The sequence below is a fragment of the Hemiscyllium ocellatum genome, chromosome 18 (assembly GCF_020745735.1).
Source record: "Hemiscyllium ocellatum isolate sHemOce1 chromosome 18, sHemOce1.pat.X.cur, whole genome shotgun sequence".
In the NCBI taxonomy this organism is placed as follows: Eukaryota; Metazoa; Chordata; class Chondrichthyes; order Orectolobiformes; family Hemiscylliidae; genus Hemiscyllium; species Hemiscyllium ocellatum.
The window spans coordinates 60,125,935-60,141,879 of NC_083418.1; the positions used below are offsets into that span (position 1 = coordinate 60,125,935).

The following is a 15,945-nucleotide window of genomic DNA, read 5'->3' on the forward strand; positions in this document are numbered from 1 at the left end:
GACTCCCAATGGAGAAAGTGAGGACTGCAGATGCTGGAGATCAGAGCTGAAAATGTGTTGCTGGAAAAGCGCAGCAGGTCAGGCAGCATCCAAGGAGCAGGAGAATCGACATTTCGGGCATGAGCCCTTCTGAAAGGCTCATGCCCGAAACGTCGATTCTCCTGCTCCTTGGATGCTGCCTGACCTGCTGCGCTTTTCCAGCAACACATTTTCAGCATTGACTCCCAATCTTGAGCATCTGATAGTTTCTTGTTGGAGCCTTTCTATAACTGAGCTTAAACTTTCAGCTTCAACTAACTCCTTCAAAGTTTTAACCAAACGTTTCTGGTCTGAAACTTATCAAACTGAGCAAACCGAGTTTTTAGCAACTCTAAACAATTTCCTCCTTTATGTTTAGGAGAAACTGCTTCACACATGCAGCTTCAATGCAATTCCTGCAGTTGCCCAAAAAAAACAATCATTCCCTTCCCAAGCTTAGTGTTTCCCTTTAATCAAATCAAAAAGTCCCTGAACTTCTAAGTTGGAGCCAAATGCACAACTCGTGAAATTCTCCCATTCTGCACAAAATCTAACTACTCTTTCTCTCCCACCATATTTTTAAAAAATCACCATGATACAGATATGCTTAAAGATAATGATTCAACACCTTCTGACACATATCCACTTGGTCAAGTTTAAGCACCAAACTCAAAAATATGTGTGTGTGTGTGTGTGTGTGTGTGTATATAACTTCACTTCCTTATGTAACTGAAATATTTGTGGGAAGTATTATCATATATTTAAAGCCCTGAGAACTTGGCCATGTATTAAATCTATTAATGCATAGGGAAACTGACTTTTTCCTTTCAAACAAAACAGTGCAATTAGTTATGGTCATGTTTTCATTATTTAAAGTTGACAGCAGGCTAAGGTATTTTCACAGGTGAAAACATTTTTCTGTAATCTTTTTAGAGATTATCTGAAAATGTTGTCAATTACCCTTTTTCACAATGTTCCTAAACCTCAGGTTAGCCCTGTCAATGTCGTCGTCTTATTAATTTATAATATCAACTTTAACTTAGTCATTGCACTCTTGCCTCAAAGACAGAAGGCTGTGGGTTCAAGTTCCAGTTTTGTGCATAATCTAGTTCACGTTTCAGTGTAATACTCATGGTGTGACCCACCATCTGAGCTGCCATATTTTGGATTAAAAGTTAAATTGGGGTCTGCTTGCTTCAATGAACATGAAAGATCACTTCATTTGACAGCAGCAACAGAATTTTCTGTGATGCCCTGGTCAACATTTTATCTCAAGAATTTTCAAACTGGCCCTTAAGAATTAGAAAGAATGTCCTGTGGTTCTCAGTCGCTGTATTTTGCAAGTTATTTCATAACAAAATTCAAAAAAGTTTAGTGTTCAACTTAACTGCTAGACTCCTTTAATTGTGTGGCATCAATTGTAATGTTTACTGTACAATTTTTGCAGCTTTGTAATCTTTGCAGCTAATGTTCTTAACTCAACCGGTTCAGACCATGTGGTCTGAAGGATTGCTAATTTTCAGTTTCCCATCTAACTCTGAAAGAGAAATTTGGAAAAAGTAAGAGAATTATAGATAAGTGTAAGATGATTACCATGACAAATTGAAGTTGTTTCCAAAACAATTGCATTGCATTTCTGGGTTAAAAAACATCACAGAGATTATATTGAAAAATATTAATCCTGGTCTGTATGGTCTTAAGGTACAAAGACAATATCAGCACATAGGCTCCTAAAACTTATATACCATGGAAAATCAGGTTTGTTGAAGGGAAAGTTACAAGAGCCTTTGCTAAAGTTGAAGAGGTTAAAATGCAGATGATTAAAAGCCACCATCTTCAAATCATTTGTGACAATTAATTGATGTGGAGAAGTTTGTATTCTTTTTTTCAAATTCTTTGACCCTTGTGAAACTGATCATTATGGCCATTGTACGTTATTCACCTTGCTGTAAAATAATTTTGCCATGTCTTTGAACAATGAAGAACTTCAGGCAGCATTCAAATAAAAGGTACTGGTACTAATATAGAGGTAAAAACAATGACTGCAGCTGCTGGAAACCAGATTCTGGATTAGTGGTGCTGGAAGAGCACAGCTGTTCAGGCAGCATCCAAAGTGCAGCGAAATCAGTGGAAAAGTGTTGCTAATATATACCTAGTGTATGTTGTGTTAGTAACTAGAGGACTACGTGAAGTTCCTGACATCAGTAATTGATATTAATAAACCCAAAAAGATGTCTGTGGTTGACCAAAATCTGCAGCAAGCTCCTCAGAACAGGCTTTGCAAATGATAAATTATGAGACAACATTTTGGGGTTGTGAGCTGAGTCAGCAATGGTGTGATTTCTGATAGCTGCAACGCCGCTTCAACTTTTCAAGTGTTTTTTGTTGATGAATATGGCCTAATTGACTGCTTTGAGATGCCTGATCATTGCATAGAAAGCCTGCCTTTTCATTAAATGGTTTTAATTTCCCAATCCTGTCAAAATCTAAACCAAAGCTGCCTTCTATTTTCTTTTCCCATCCCCACATGAATCCTGATCTCAACAATTCTCATACTTACTACATTACAACTTTGGGGTCTCATATCTGAAGCACTAAAATGATATCACAACCAGAAATGGTTTGGGAAGCACTGACCTACAGTCTGTCCCATGTGCTCTGAAGGATTGTTAATTTTCAGTTTCCTATACAATGTTGACTGCTTTTTTTTAAACAATAATGTACTTAATTAGTTGTGAAATGCAAGTATGCCAATGTACATGCCAATTTCAAATTCTCCAATTTATTAATTGTGCTACAAGTAATGACCAGCAAAGCTGTAATTCACTTTGGTGGATACTCCTATGAGAATGAAAATTTATGAGAAATACTTTTTGTTGACTTGGCAAGAGTCATTTTGTTTACCTTACGTTATGATCTCAGCTGTTGTTACTATCGGACAAAAGGTGGCACGGTGGCTCAGTGGTTAGCACTGCTGTCTCACAGCGCCAGGGACCCGGGTTTAATTCCCACTTCAGGTAATCTGTGGAGTTTACACATTCTCCCCTTGTCTGTATGGGTTTCCTTTGGGTCCTCCAATTTCTTCCCACACTCCAAAGGTGTACAGGTTAGGTGAATTGCCTATAGTGTTAGGTGCATTAGTCAGGTGTAAATATAGAGTACGGGAATGGAACTAGGTGGGATACTATTCGAGGATCATTGTGGACTTGTTGGGCCAAATGGCCCGTAGAGAATCTAATCTAATCTAAATCAGTTTGCAGAATTAAACCTGTGTGGATAGATTGCAATTTTTTTTTTAATGAGGAGTTTTTCACTGAAACATGAGAATACCATGCTGTAGATTTGGTTTTATTAATGCAATTGAAGTTTATTATGCAAAAGAAGGAAAATTGAAATAATAACAACCAAGCCATCCATATTATATATAACAGTTTAGAAAATTTTAAACACCTGGCAAAACACAGTCATATCTACTCTCCAACACTATAATTTTACAGTTAATCAAAATCCAGAGAAGTTTACATTCCCTGAGTTGATTTAACTACTTCCTTCCAGTTCTGGTCCTGCGAGCTGCAATTTCTTTCACTTTGATTGATACAACTGAAATCCTTCCACTGATGTAATGTATTCCCTTAACTGTAAAATAAACTGTTCTTGTAATTGACTCTAGAAAACTAAGTTCAAAAGCTTTTAACAGAATGATATTTAAAAAAAACAACTTGCCCCTCCAAGCTTCACCTAAACTGATGACTTGATTGCTTTTCTCTTCCTCTGTTGTAAAATCCCATAATACTAACAATCTCCCATTAAACTTGAAGGAGGCCTGCAAACATTGACTCTCTGACATATTGCTGTAAAATCATAGTTATAAAAAGAATAACCTGGTTAATTATTAAACCCTTTCACAAAAAAAATCCATATATCGCTAATTTGAAGTCCAACTCTGATTTATATATATATTAACAGTTTTACAAAGAGTCATAGAGCTGTACAGCATGGAAACTGATCCTTTGGTCCAACTCATCCATGCCGACCAAATATCCTAAATTAATCTAGTCCCATTTGCCAGTAATTGACCCATATCCCACTAAACCCTTCCTATTCAAATAGCCTTCCAGATGCCTTTTAAATGTTGTAATTGTACCAGGTTGCACGACGACTTCAGGCATTTCCTGCGGTTGCAGGGGAAGGTGCCGGGAGTGGAGGTTGGGTTGGTGGGGGGTGTGGACCTGACAAGGGAGACACGAAGGGAGTGGTCTTTGCGGAACGCTGATAGGGGAGGGGAGGGAAATATATCCCTGGTGGTGGGGTCCGTTTGGAGTTGGCGGAAATGACGGCGGATGATACGCTGTATACGGAGGTTGGTGGGGTGGGGCTCAAGGGCGGAGGAGCGGGAAGTGGAGGAGATGCGGTGGAGGGCATCGTCGATCACGTCTGGGGGGAATCTGCGGTCCTTGAAAAAGGAGGCCATCTGGGCTGTACGGTATTGGAACTGGTCCTCCTGAGAGCAGATGCGGTGGAGACGAAGGAATTGGGAATATGGGATGGGGTTTTTACAGGGGGCAGGGTGGGAGTAGGTGTAGTCCAGGTAGCTGTGGGAGTCAGTCGGTTTATAGTAGATGTCTGTGCTGAGTCGGTCGCCCGAGATAGAAATGGAAAGGTCTAGGAAGGGGAGGGAGGAGTCTGAGACAGTCCAGGTGAATTTGAGGTCGGGATGGAAGGTGTTGGTAAAGTTGATGAACTGTTCAACCTCCTCGTGGTTGATACAGTCATCGATGTAGCGGAGGAAAAGGTGTGGGGTGGTGCCAGAGTAGTTGCGGAAGATGGACTGTTCCACATATCCTACAAAGAGACAGGCATAGCTGGGGCCCATGCGGGTGCCCATGGCAACTCCTTTAGTTTGGAGGTAGTGGGAGGATTGGAAAGAGAAGTTATTCAGGGTGAGGACCAGTTCAGTCAGTCGAAGGAGAGTATCAGTGGAAGGGTACTGGTTGGTGTGGCGGGAAAGGAAGAAGCGGAGGGCTTTGAGTCCTTCGTGATGGGGGATGGAGGTGTACAGGGACTGGATGTCCATCGTGAAGATAAGGCGTTGGGGACCGGGGAAGCGAAAATCATGGAGGAGGTGGAGGGCGTGGGTGGTGACCCGAACGTAGGTGGGGAGTTCTTGGACTAAAGGGGACAGAACCGTGTCGAGGTACGCGGAGATATGTTCGGTGGGGCAGGAGCAGGCTGAGACAATGGGTCGGCCAGGGCAGTCAGGTTTGTGGATTTTGGGCAGGAGGTAGAAACGGGCGGTGCGGGGTTGTGGGACAATGAGGTTGGAGGCGGTGGATGGGAGATCCCCTGAGGTGATGAGGTTATGGATGGTCTGGGAGACGATGGTTTGGTGGTGGGAGGTGGGGTCATGGTCAAGGGGGCAATAAGAGGAGGCGTCCGCGAGCTGGCGTTTGGCCTCAGCAGTATAAAAGTCGGTGCGCCAAACTACTACCGCGCCTCCCTTGTCTGCCGGTTTGATGGTGAGGTTGGGGTTGGAGCGGAGGGAGTGGAGGGCTGCACGTTCTGAGGGTGAGAGGTTGGAGTGGACAACCCCCACCAACCCAACCTCCACTCCCGGCACCTTCCCCTGCAACCGCAGGAAATGCAAAACTTGCGCCCACACCTAATCCCTTACTTCTCTCCAAGGCCCCATGGGATCCTTCCATATCCGCCACAAATTCACCTGCACCTCCACACACATCATCTGTTGCATCCGCTGCACCTGATGTGGCCTCCTCTATATTGGGGAGACGGGTCGCCTTCTTGCAGAACGCTTCAGGGAACACCTCTGGGACGCCCGGACCAACCAACCCAACCACCCCGTGGCTCAACACTTTAACTCTCCCTCCCACTCCACCGAAGACATGCAGTTCCTTGGACTCCTCCATCGCCAGAACATAACAACACGACGGTTGGAGGAAGAGCGCCTCATCTTCCGCCTGGGAACTCTCCTACCACAAGGGATGAACTCAGATTTCTCCAGTTTCCTCATTTCTTCTCCCCCCACCTTGTCTCAGTCGATTCCCTTGAACTCAGCACCGCCCTCCTAACCTGCAATCCTCTTCCTGACCTCTCCTCCCCCACCCCACTCCGGCCTATCACCCTCACCTTGACCTCCTTCCACCTATCACATCTCCATCGCCCCTCCCCCAAGTCCCTCCTCCCTACCTTTTATCTTAGCCTGCCTGGCCCCCTCTCCTCATTCCTGATGAAGGGCTCTGGCCCGAAACGTCGAATTTCCTGTTCCTTGGATGCTGCCTGACCTGCTGCGCTTTAACCAGCAACACATTTTCATCCTTAATGCACTGACCAATAAAGGCAATTGTACCAAATACCACTTTCACTAATCTGTCTACCTGCAATTCTGCTTTCAAAGGACTATGAATCTGCACTCCAAGGTCTCTGTTCAGCAACACTCCCCAGGATCCTACCATTAAATGTGTAAATCCTACCCTGATTTACCTTTCCAAAATACAGAATCTCACATTTATTTAAATTAAACTCCATCTGCCACTCCTTAGCTCACATGCCTGTTTGATCAAGGTTCTGTTGTACTAAGGTAACCTTCTTCGCTGTCCAATATACCCAGCAATTTTGGTGTCATCTGCAAACTTACTAACCATACCTCCTATGTTCATATCCAAATAATTTAAATAATTGATTAAAAGCAGTGGACCTAGCACCCATCCTCATGGCACACCACTGGTCACAGGCCTCCAGTCTGAAAAGCAACCCTCCACCACTACACACCTCCTCCCATCTTCAAGTCAGTTCTGCAACCAAATGGCTAGTTCTTGTATTCCATGTGATTGAATCTTGCTCACCAGTCTGCAGTAAGGAACCATGTCGAATGCCTGACTGACATATATAGATCATATCCACTGCTCTGCCCTCATCAGTCCTCTTCATTACCTCTTCAGAAAAAACTCGAGACAAGTTCGTGAGACATGATTTCCCACACCCAAAGCCATGTTGACTGTCCCTAATCAGTGTTTGCTTTTCTAAATACATGTAAGTCCTGTCCCTCAGGATCCCCTCCAACAAATATCCTGTCACTGATGTCAGGCTCACTGGTCGACAGTTCCATGGCTTCTCCTTACCCCCTTTCTTAAATCATGGCACCCTCATTAGCCAACCTCCAGTCTTCCGGCACCTCATCTGTGGCTATTGATGATACAAATGCCTCAGCAATTGTGCAACTTCCAACACATTTACAGGTGGGACTAAATTAGGGGTGGCACGGTGGCTCAGTTGTTAGCACTGCTGTCTCACAGCACCAGGGACCTCGGATTGATTCCAGCCCGGAGCAACTATCTGTGTGGAGCTTGCAGTTCTCTCCATGTCTGCAAAGGTTTCCTCCCACAGTCCAAAGATGCCCAGGTCAGGTGAATTGGCCATAGTGTTAGATGCATTAGTCAGAGGGAAATGGGTCTTGGTGGGTTACTCTTTGGAGGGTCAGTGTGGACTTGTTGAGCCAACTGGCCTGTTCCACACTAGGGAATCTAATCTAATACCTGATGGCGTTACTACCAGTGTCTGCTTAGCTGTCACTGAAAACTCAAGCCACTACAAATACACAAATTAAAGATGACAAAGCAGAAACTGGCTTGACTTTTTAATTGACACATCTTAAAATAAAACGCTTTCTTTAATTAGCTTTCATTACAAAGAACTTTGTCCTTTTGTACACCTGCAAAACTCATTATTGCAATAATGCCACTGAAGAGGGGTTAAAGTAGTGTGGCAGTGGTTTAGGAATCAGAAACATTTGGAATGTTTGAAGAGAAGGGAGGGGCTAAATCAAGTATGTTTAGTAGGAAAAACAAGCAGGACCAGGTTAATGACATGGCGGAACTAATAATCTGAAGCGTATTTATTTTAATGCAAATAGTATAACAGATAAGGCAGATGAGCTTGGAGCCTGGGTTGGTATGTGGGAGTATGACTGTGATGGTAGCCATCACAGAAACTTGTTTGAGAAAAGGGCAGAATTGGAAACTAAATGTCCCAGGGTTTAGATGTTCCAGGTAATAAAGAAGGGTGTAAAATGGGTGGAAGAGTTCCATTACTGTTTAAAGAGAATGTCATGGTTGTACTAAGAGAGGACATCTTGGAGGGCACATCCATTGAGGCAATATGGATAAAATATAGGAATAAGAAAGGTACAATCATTCTGATGGGGTTATACTGTCGACTTCTCAAGAGCCAGCAGAAAATAGAGGAATGGATATGTAAGTAGTTCGTGGAAAGATATAAAAAAAATGAGTTGTTACAGTGTGAGATTTTAATTTCCCTAATATTCACTGGGACTCCCTTAGTGCCAGGGCTTAGATGGGACAGAATTAGGTGCACCCAAGGGGGATTCTTGAAAAAATTATATCATCCAACTGGGGAAGGAACCATATTAGACCTTGTATTAGGGAATGAGTTTGGCCAGGTGATCGAAGTTTCATTGGGAAATTATTCCCAATATGATAATTCTGTAAGTTTTAAGATAGTTGTGGAAAAGGATAAGACTTGGTCCTCAAATTAAAGTGGTAAATTGGGAGAAGGCCTAATTAAATCAGCATTAGGCAGGAAATGGAAAAAATAGATTGGCATAACTCTTTGCAGGTAAATCCACATCTGATGTAGTGTCTTTTAAAAGCCAGATGAGCAGAGTTCAGGACCAGTATGTGAGAATGAAAGATAAGGATGGCAAGATTCAGAAACCTTGGATGACAAGAGACATTGTAAGTTTAGTTCAAAAGACAAAGGATGCATATGTAAGATTCACGACACAGCAATTAAACAAGGCCCTTGAAGTATATAAAGGAAGCAGCAAAGAACTTCAGCAAGAAATTAGAAGGCTAGGAGAGGCAACAAAATGTTCTTGGCAAGTAGGATTAAGAAGTATACCAAGGGATGTTATATATGTTACAAGCAAGTGGGTAACTTGGGAAAAGGGAGGTCCACTCAAGGATGAAAAAGGGACGTTGTGCTTAGCAAGATGAAGTGGGTGAGATCCTTAATGAATATTTTGCATCGGTATTCACCAAGAAAAAAGACATGTGGTAGCATCAATCCCAGGTTACTGAAGGAGGTAAGTGAGAAGATGGCTAGGCCTTGACAGAAGATCGTATCCTTTTTAGCCACAGGTGACTCTAAGGCTGGAGAATAGCCAAAGTTATTCCTTTAAGAAGGACAACAGGGTTAATCCAGAAAATTACATGCTGGTGAGCTTTGCATCAGTGGTATTGAAATTATTGGAGAAGTTTCTTAGGGACAGGATTTACTTGCATTTGAAAAAGAATGGACTTATTAGCGGTAGTCAGCATGGTTTTATGCGGGGCGGGGGGGCGGGGGTCTTGTCTCTCAAGCTTAATTAGGGTTTTTGAGGAAGTGATGAACGTTATTGAGGTTAAGGCAGTGGTTACTGACAACATGGATTTTTAGTAAAGCATTTGACAAGGTCCCTCATGATAGGCAAGTCCAGAAGATCAAATTGCATAGAATCCATGGTGAGTTGGCAAGTTGGATACAAAATTCGATAAAAGCAAATTACTGTGGATGCTGGAATCTGAAACCAAAAGAGAAAATGCTGGAAAATCTCAGCTTTTACGAAGGGTCAGTTAGACATGAAACGTCACCTCTTTTCTCTCCTTAAAAATACTACCAGACCCGCTGAGATTTTCCAGCATTTTCTCTTTTGGATACAAAATTGGCTTGGCTGTAGAAGAGACAGTAGTTGTGAAGGTGTGTTTTCTCACTGGAGTTCTGTGACCAGTGGTGTTCTGCAAGGATCAGTGCTCAGATCTCTGTTACATGTAATATATTTGGATGAAGATGTCCACCTAATTAGTAAGTTTGCAGATGGCACAAAATTGGTGGAGTTGTGGATAGTGAGGAATGATATCAAAGGATGCAGCAGGATATAGATCAGCTGGAAAGTTGGGGTGTGAAATAACAGATGGAGGTTAATCCAGTCAAGTGTAAGGTGATACATTTTGGGAGGTTAAATGCAAGAGGAATGTACACTGCAAATGGCCAGACACTTAGGGACATTGATATACAGAGGTATCTTGGAAGTCCAAGTCTGTCGTTCCCTGGAAGTGACAACACAAATAGATAAGGTGGTAAAGAAGGCATGTCACTCAGGGCATTAAGTATAAAAGTTAACCAGTCATATGCAACTGAATACAACTTTAGTCAGGCCATATTTGGAGTACTGTGCACGGTTCTAATTGCTGCACAATAGGAAGGAAGTGGAGCTTTTGAAGAGGATGAAGAAGAGGTTTAAGAAGATATAAACACAGAAAAGCTCAGCAGATCTGGCAGCATCTGTGGAGAGAAATCGGAGTTAATATTTCGAGTCGAGTGACTCTTCCTCAGAAGTATATAAAATTGAGAGGCATGGATAGGGTGAATAGTTAAAGCCTCTTTCCAGGGTGGAAATGTCAAATACTAGGGGGTATAAGGTTAATGTGAGAGGGGGTAAGTTTAAAGGAGGTGTGTGAGAAATTTTTTTATTTATACACAGTATGGTCGGTGCCTAGAACACACTGCCAGGGGAGGTAGAAGCAGAATCCGTCACAAAGTTCCAGAGGCATTTAGTCAGATACATGAACAGCCAGAGAATAAAGGGATAAAGGACCATGTGCAGGCAGAAGGGATTTGTTTATAAAAATGTCATGGTCACCATAGACTTAGTGGGTTGAAAGGCTTGTTCTTGTGCTGAATTGTTCTATGTTAATGACATTAAACACCATGGTAATCCTACTCTCTGTTAATATACCAACTTGATGTTTTCATAAAAGGTAACCATTTTTACCATTGGTCAGAAAAAATACCCCTTTACAGCTATTTTGTCTTCTACGGCCATGCCAATTTTGTATCCAACTTACCAGCTCACCATGGATTCCGTGCAATTTGATCTTCTGGACTAGCCTATCATGAGGAACTTTGTCAAATGTTTTATTAATTTCAATTTTTTAAGTTGAATAATAATTAGTTTGCTGAAGATTAGTCAAGATATTTTAGTGCCTTAAAACAAGTCCTGCTGTGGCATGTAGTTGCTTGATATCAGAATTTAATATTGGTCAGTTATACTGTAGAAATTTGTGTATTGGCAGAAAAATAATCTGAATTTGTTGCTAATATATTTGAACAAAAAACAAGGTCGTATTGGCCATTTGAATGCATGCTTTAGTACTACATACTTATTTGTTTGTATTTTAGAACGCCCTTTAACAACACCATACGTAGCTCGCTTCCTGAATACCAGGACAATGAAGGAGACATTTAAAAACTATGTGGAACTACTTGTGAGTACAGCCTTGGATCCAGACATGATTGAGGCATCGGAGCAAAGTAATGGTAAATATTAATGCTTATTGGTGACTCTAGTTTTCACTTTACAGTATTGATAAATGCTCTGCTATCTTCATAGAGTAATGTGTAGAATAAGGAGAAATTATCCTTGACATTTAAAATCTTGTCAAAGCAAATAATTCCAAAGCCATTTTATAACTTACCTTTTCCCGCTGTCCACATTTCCTTTGCTTGCCTGTCAGTCCCTGTGCCAGTGCACATCTTTTTTTCAATTCTAGATGGACTGATGTGTTTGGCATTAAACAGCTCTGTAGCATCTTTTTGAGTTGATACCACAGAATGGGCTGAACTGATTCTAATTTAGGTTAGTTTAAGGGAATGGATCGCCTGCATACTGTCCCACTCCAAATTCATGGTCAAGATTTAGATTTTGCATTTCTTAATGCTGTAATACTGTACAATGACAAATGGATTGTGTTACTGAGTCATACTCCTATAGGATTTACACTTCAGTGAAGAATTTTATTTGTATGATATTGGCCAATATCGGTCAACTCAGATTTGACTGTCTGTGATGTAGCAACAACAGTCTATGGTGTGCTGTTGTAATATAGTGTTGCTATAAAAGAAGGTTTTTAGTTAGTGATCTGTTCAGTCTCCAAGCATAAGAATATCCCGATTTGCTGCATATCCTCTTTGTTTTTATCTTGATGCAATATCTAGTTGTGGTGTCATAATGGCTGTGAGCATGAATGTTTTTTTGTGTGTCTCCCATTACTCTAATCAGCCAAAGGCTGCATAATGAAGGAAAATGCTGAAGAATGTCTTCATCCTCCCACCCAGTATTATAGTATGATATGGAGTCAACAGAGAGCGTTGGATCTCAAAAGAGTATGACTTAATGTTGAGGTCTTCCCCAGTCTCAATACTAATTTCACTTACACCAGTATAACCTGTACCTGGATTTGTTTAAGGCAACAGCCTGTTCTCATTAGGCTGCCAGGCTTTGTAGATTTCTACCAAGAAAGAGATGGTGGCAACAGGATGAGCTGGAGTACGGACTCCATTTAGTTGCAACATACAAAATACTGGCAATTGTTGTGATCTGAAGGCTACTTGAGCAGATTGTGGGTAGAAAGAGCTGAACATCTGTGAACCTATAGAAACGGACCCTGTAGCAAACTTTTACAAGGCAGAATGTACAGGTGATGATACAGCCTTCCAAACCTGATAAGAAATATGCAGAGGTGACTTTGAACCAGGAGCTCCAATTGAAATGTTAGTCCCCACCAAGGAAGTCACAGATTTCATTGGGTTCCAATAATCTAAGAGCAGTCCTGAGTTGTGGTTCAGCCAGAGAGGACATCAGAGTCTGAGTAAAGTTGAAATCCCTGTTGGACAAGGGAATACTTTTAAAATAGCTTAAAAACAATCAAGTGTTTCAGTGTTTAGATCAAGTATTGCTGCCTTAGCAACACCATACACGGTTACATTAAAGAAAATCGAGGACCACAAATACAATTTACTATGAGTTTACAGACCCATAAATGTCACAAAGCCAGAAATAAGGTAATAAAACAGGCAAATTTAGAAGTCTATGCAAACGAAGTTGAAGGTAATAAGAGAATTAGAAACCTATTGAAGCTGTAGAAAAGGCAGGAGATCCATCGAACTGTGGTTCAGACTGGGAACCTTTTATTCAAATTGCAAGTGGTAGGCCCTTTTTAGACAAAAAAAACGTGAAACAGCATGAACTATGAGCAGGAATCAGCTAAGGAAAAGTCCATTAAAGAACAGGAATGGAGTTGCAAAAAGCTGGAATCTTTGAGTAAAGCTGTTAAGATAATGGGACTCATAACTAAAATAATTTGCAACTAGATTCATTCAGCCAAGCTCTTGATTAGCAGGATTCGTCTAAAGAAGTGACACAAAAAATGGGAATTGCCCCACTGATTAGCTAAAAGAGGGAAACACCCATTTTAACTGCAAAATTGTGGGAAAAAACCTTCAATAAAGCATTGCTCAATAGCAGCCTTTAAAACAAGAAAAATAAATAAATCATATTCAGAAGAGATAGCAGAAATAATATTGCCAGAAAGATTCAGTTTCAGAGGAGAGCCAAGTAGAACACAGAATTTGAAATTATGGACAAAACTGTTCTTAAGTTACATTTGCTTCCAAACTAAGTACTAAATCTGCTGCTGAGTATGTAAATACACTTTTGCATTCAACTGAGGCTATACCTAATGACCATACACTTCACCATAAAGGAAGAAACAGATACTTTTCATCAGGTTCTGCAACTCTTTGACAATTGCTTTAACTTCAGCCATTTTGAGGAAAACATGCGAGTAAAGTCAGAATTCATAAAAGTCAGAATTATTGTTGGAACTACTCATAAATCTTTGTCAAATTTATTCTTTATTAGTTATTTCAAAAGAATGTCCTGCTTCAAGATATACCATTCAGATGGTGAATGAGCTGAAGTCCAGAAGCAGCACAGATTAGTCCTCTGTGCAAAATATTAACCATGTCATAGGAAATCAGTAGAATCTATTCAGTTCTTAAGGCATACAACCTTAAACGCAGATGAAAAGCCAGTTCAGAGAGTAGGACAGACAGCAAAAGTCACTGTCAGTCTTGAAGACCAAGGAGGCCTCAAGTAAAAGTAGGACCATCTATTTTTTAAAGTTGCTTTTATTTATAAAACAATAAGTCACATAAAGGAAAATATGTCAAAGTAGGACAAAGTAATAGAGCAACAAGAAGACAATTGGCTCCTCTTGTAAATAAGTCAATAGGTAGAATATCCTACAAAAGAACAAAAGCTGAAGGTATTCCTGGGGAGAAGTAGGTGATTCAGATCTAGGTTGTGGCAAGAAGAATATTCATCTTAAGGTTGATATCTGGGCCTCACTCTATATCAGACATACACCATTAGTGAAGAAGCACTGTATACAGCAATGCAACGTAAGGGATGCCTATGAGACAGTGAAGAATATGTAAGTACTTTGCAATCAACTGGTCTCCTGCTTAGGCAGGAATACTTGCCTTGATCTGAATCAAATTAGTTAAAATTAAGGAACAGCCAGTTATGGAACACTCATTCAGGGAACAACAGGTCAAAGAAATTTTCATTACTGAACAACCAGTCAAGGGACAACCAACTGAAGATTTTGTGTATCACCTAGACGCCTGACAGAACTTAATTGGAAGACGATGTGTTGAGATGAGCTACATTGGCATTAAAATATCATTTCATACTGTCAGTAAAATGGAAACCTTTGACTACATAGGTTTGACAGAAATGTTTTCCCATTCCTGTCAGCACAGATGAAAGTTCAAACTGCAAGAATCGGCCAAGCTTGCTAGCAACACAAATGATGAGATAGGAAATGAGCAACAATGAACTTGAGTTCATTGAATTCTCAACTGATGTAATTCAGACTGCAGTACAACTTGTGGAACAAACAGTGATGAAAGACTCAGCTTGATGCCAGATGCACAGAATATGCAAGTTTAAGCAGAATGTTTTGTGACATTATTTCCTAGGAAGACTCAGTAATTCCTTTGATCATGCAAAAACAAAAAGCAATCCTCAAGTTCTTGTAGATGGCATAGTCCCAAAGGACCAGAGGACTCCTCACTCAAGCAAGAGTCATAGAGCTGTACAGCACAGAAACAGACCCTTTGGTCCAACTCGTCCATGCTGACCAGATATCTATTCCCATTCGCCAGCATTTGGCCCATGTTCTGTCTAAGTCATTCCTATTCATATACCCGCCCGGATGCCTTTTAAATGTTGTAATTGTATCAGCCTCCTCCACTTCCTCTGGCAGCTCATTCCATACATGCACCACCCTACATGTGAAAAGTTGCCCCTTAGAAACTAAACAGCAGAGGCATCCAACTGTGCAGGTTCACTGTTTGGCCAGAGACAACTGGTGGTGAATTTAACCTGAAGGTCACCATTCCTTTGGCAAGGTCAAGAAGACAGGACCTTGAGGGAGAACAACCAGTTTTCTCAGATTCAGGTCACAGAAAATAATTACCTGACTTGGTGGTTCCAGATGTTGTCCAGAAGAAACTGCCTGGTTCAACAATCCAGGGGATCCTGCCACAAAGGAAAAAAAGAGCCTTGATCAATGACACTGTAAAAAGTAAGGTACCTGTTAATTCCTGCAGATTGTAGAATGAAGCAATGAGTTACTTCAGTAGCAGAAAAGACTTCCTTAGCAAAGAAAATCCAAGAGATGCAAGGCTTCCACTTAAAGGGATTTTCAGATTTCACCATCAAGAACAATAGAACATAGTCAACAGGGAATAGTGAATCCTCCAGACAACCTGAATTATTTTGTGGAATGGTGGTGGGAAGAGAGGAAAAATGTGGTAGTGGTAAATGTAACTATGTACGTAGATGTACAATGCTAATAATGGCAAAAATATTTGGGGTAAGATGTATATAGGTGTAGGGGTATGAATAGGTTTAATGCTGAGAAGTGAGTTAAATACTATACTATGATAATGTCACTTGGACTTTGGTAGGAGAGCAGCTTGGGATTATCAAGGAGTCAGAGCTAA

General features: G+C 41.1%; 1 protein-coding gene across 1 annotated transcript in view; it reads left to right on the forward strand.

Annotated features, from left to right (window-relative positions):
• qser1 (glutamine and serine rich 1) overlaps positions 1 to 15,945 on the forward strand; it is a 157,873-nt gene that overhangs the window by 123,532 nt on the left and 18,396 nt on the right. The window contains exon 9 of the mRNA XM_060839059.1: positions 11,272 to 11,409. Within this exon, the coding sequence (XP_060695042.1) occupies positions 11,272 to 11,409 (138 nt within the window). The remainder of the gene's footprint in view (positions 1 to 11,271; positions 11,410 to 15,945) is intronic.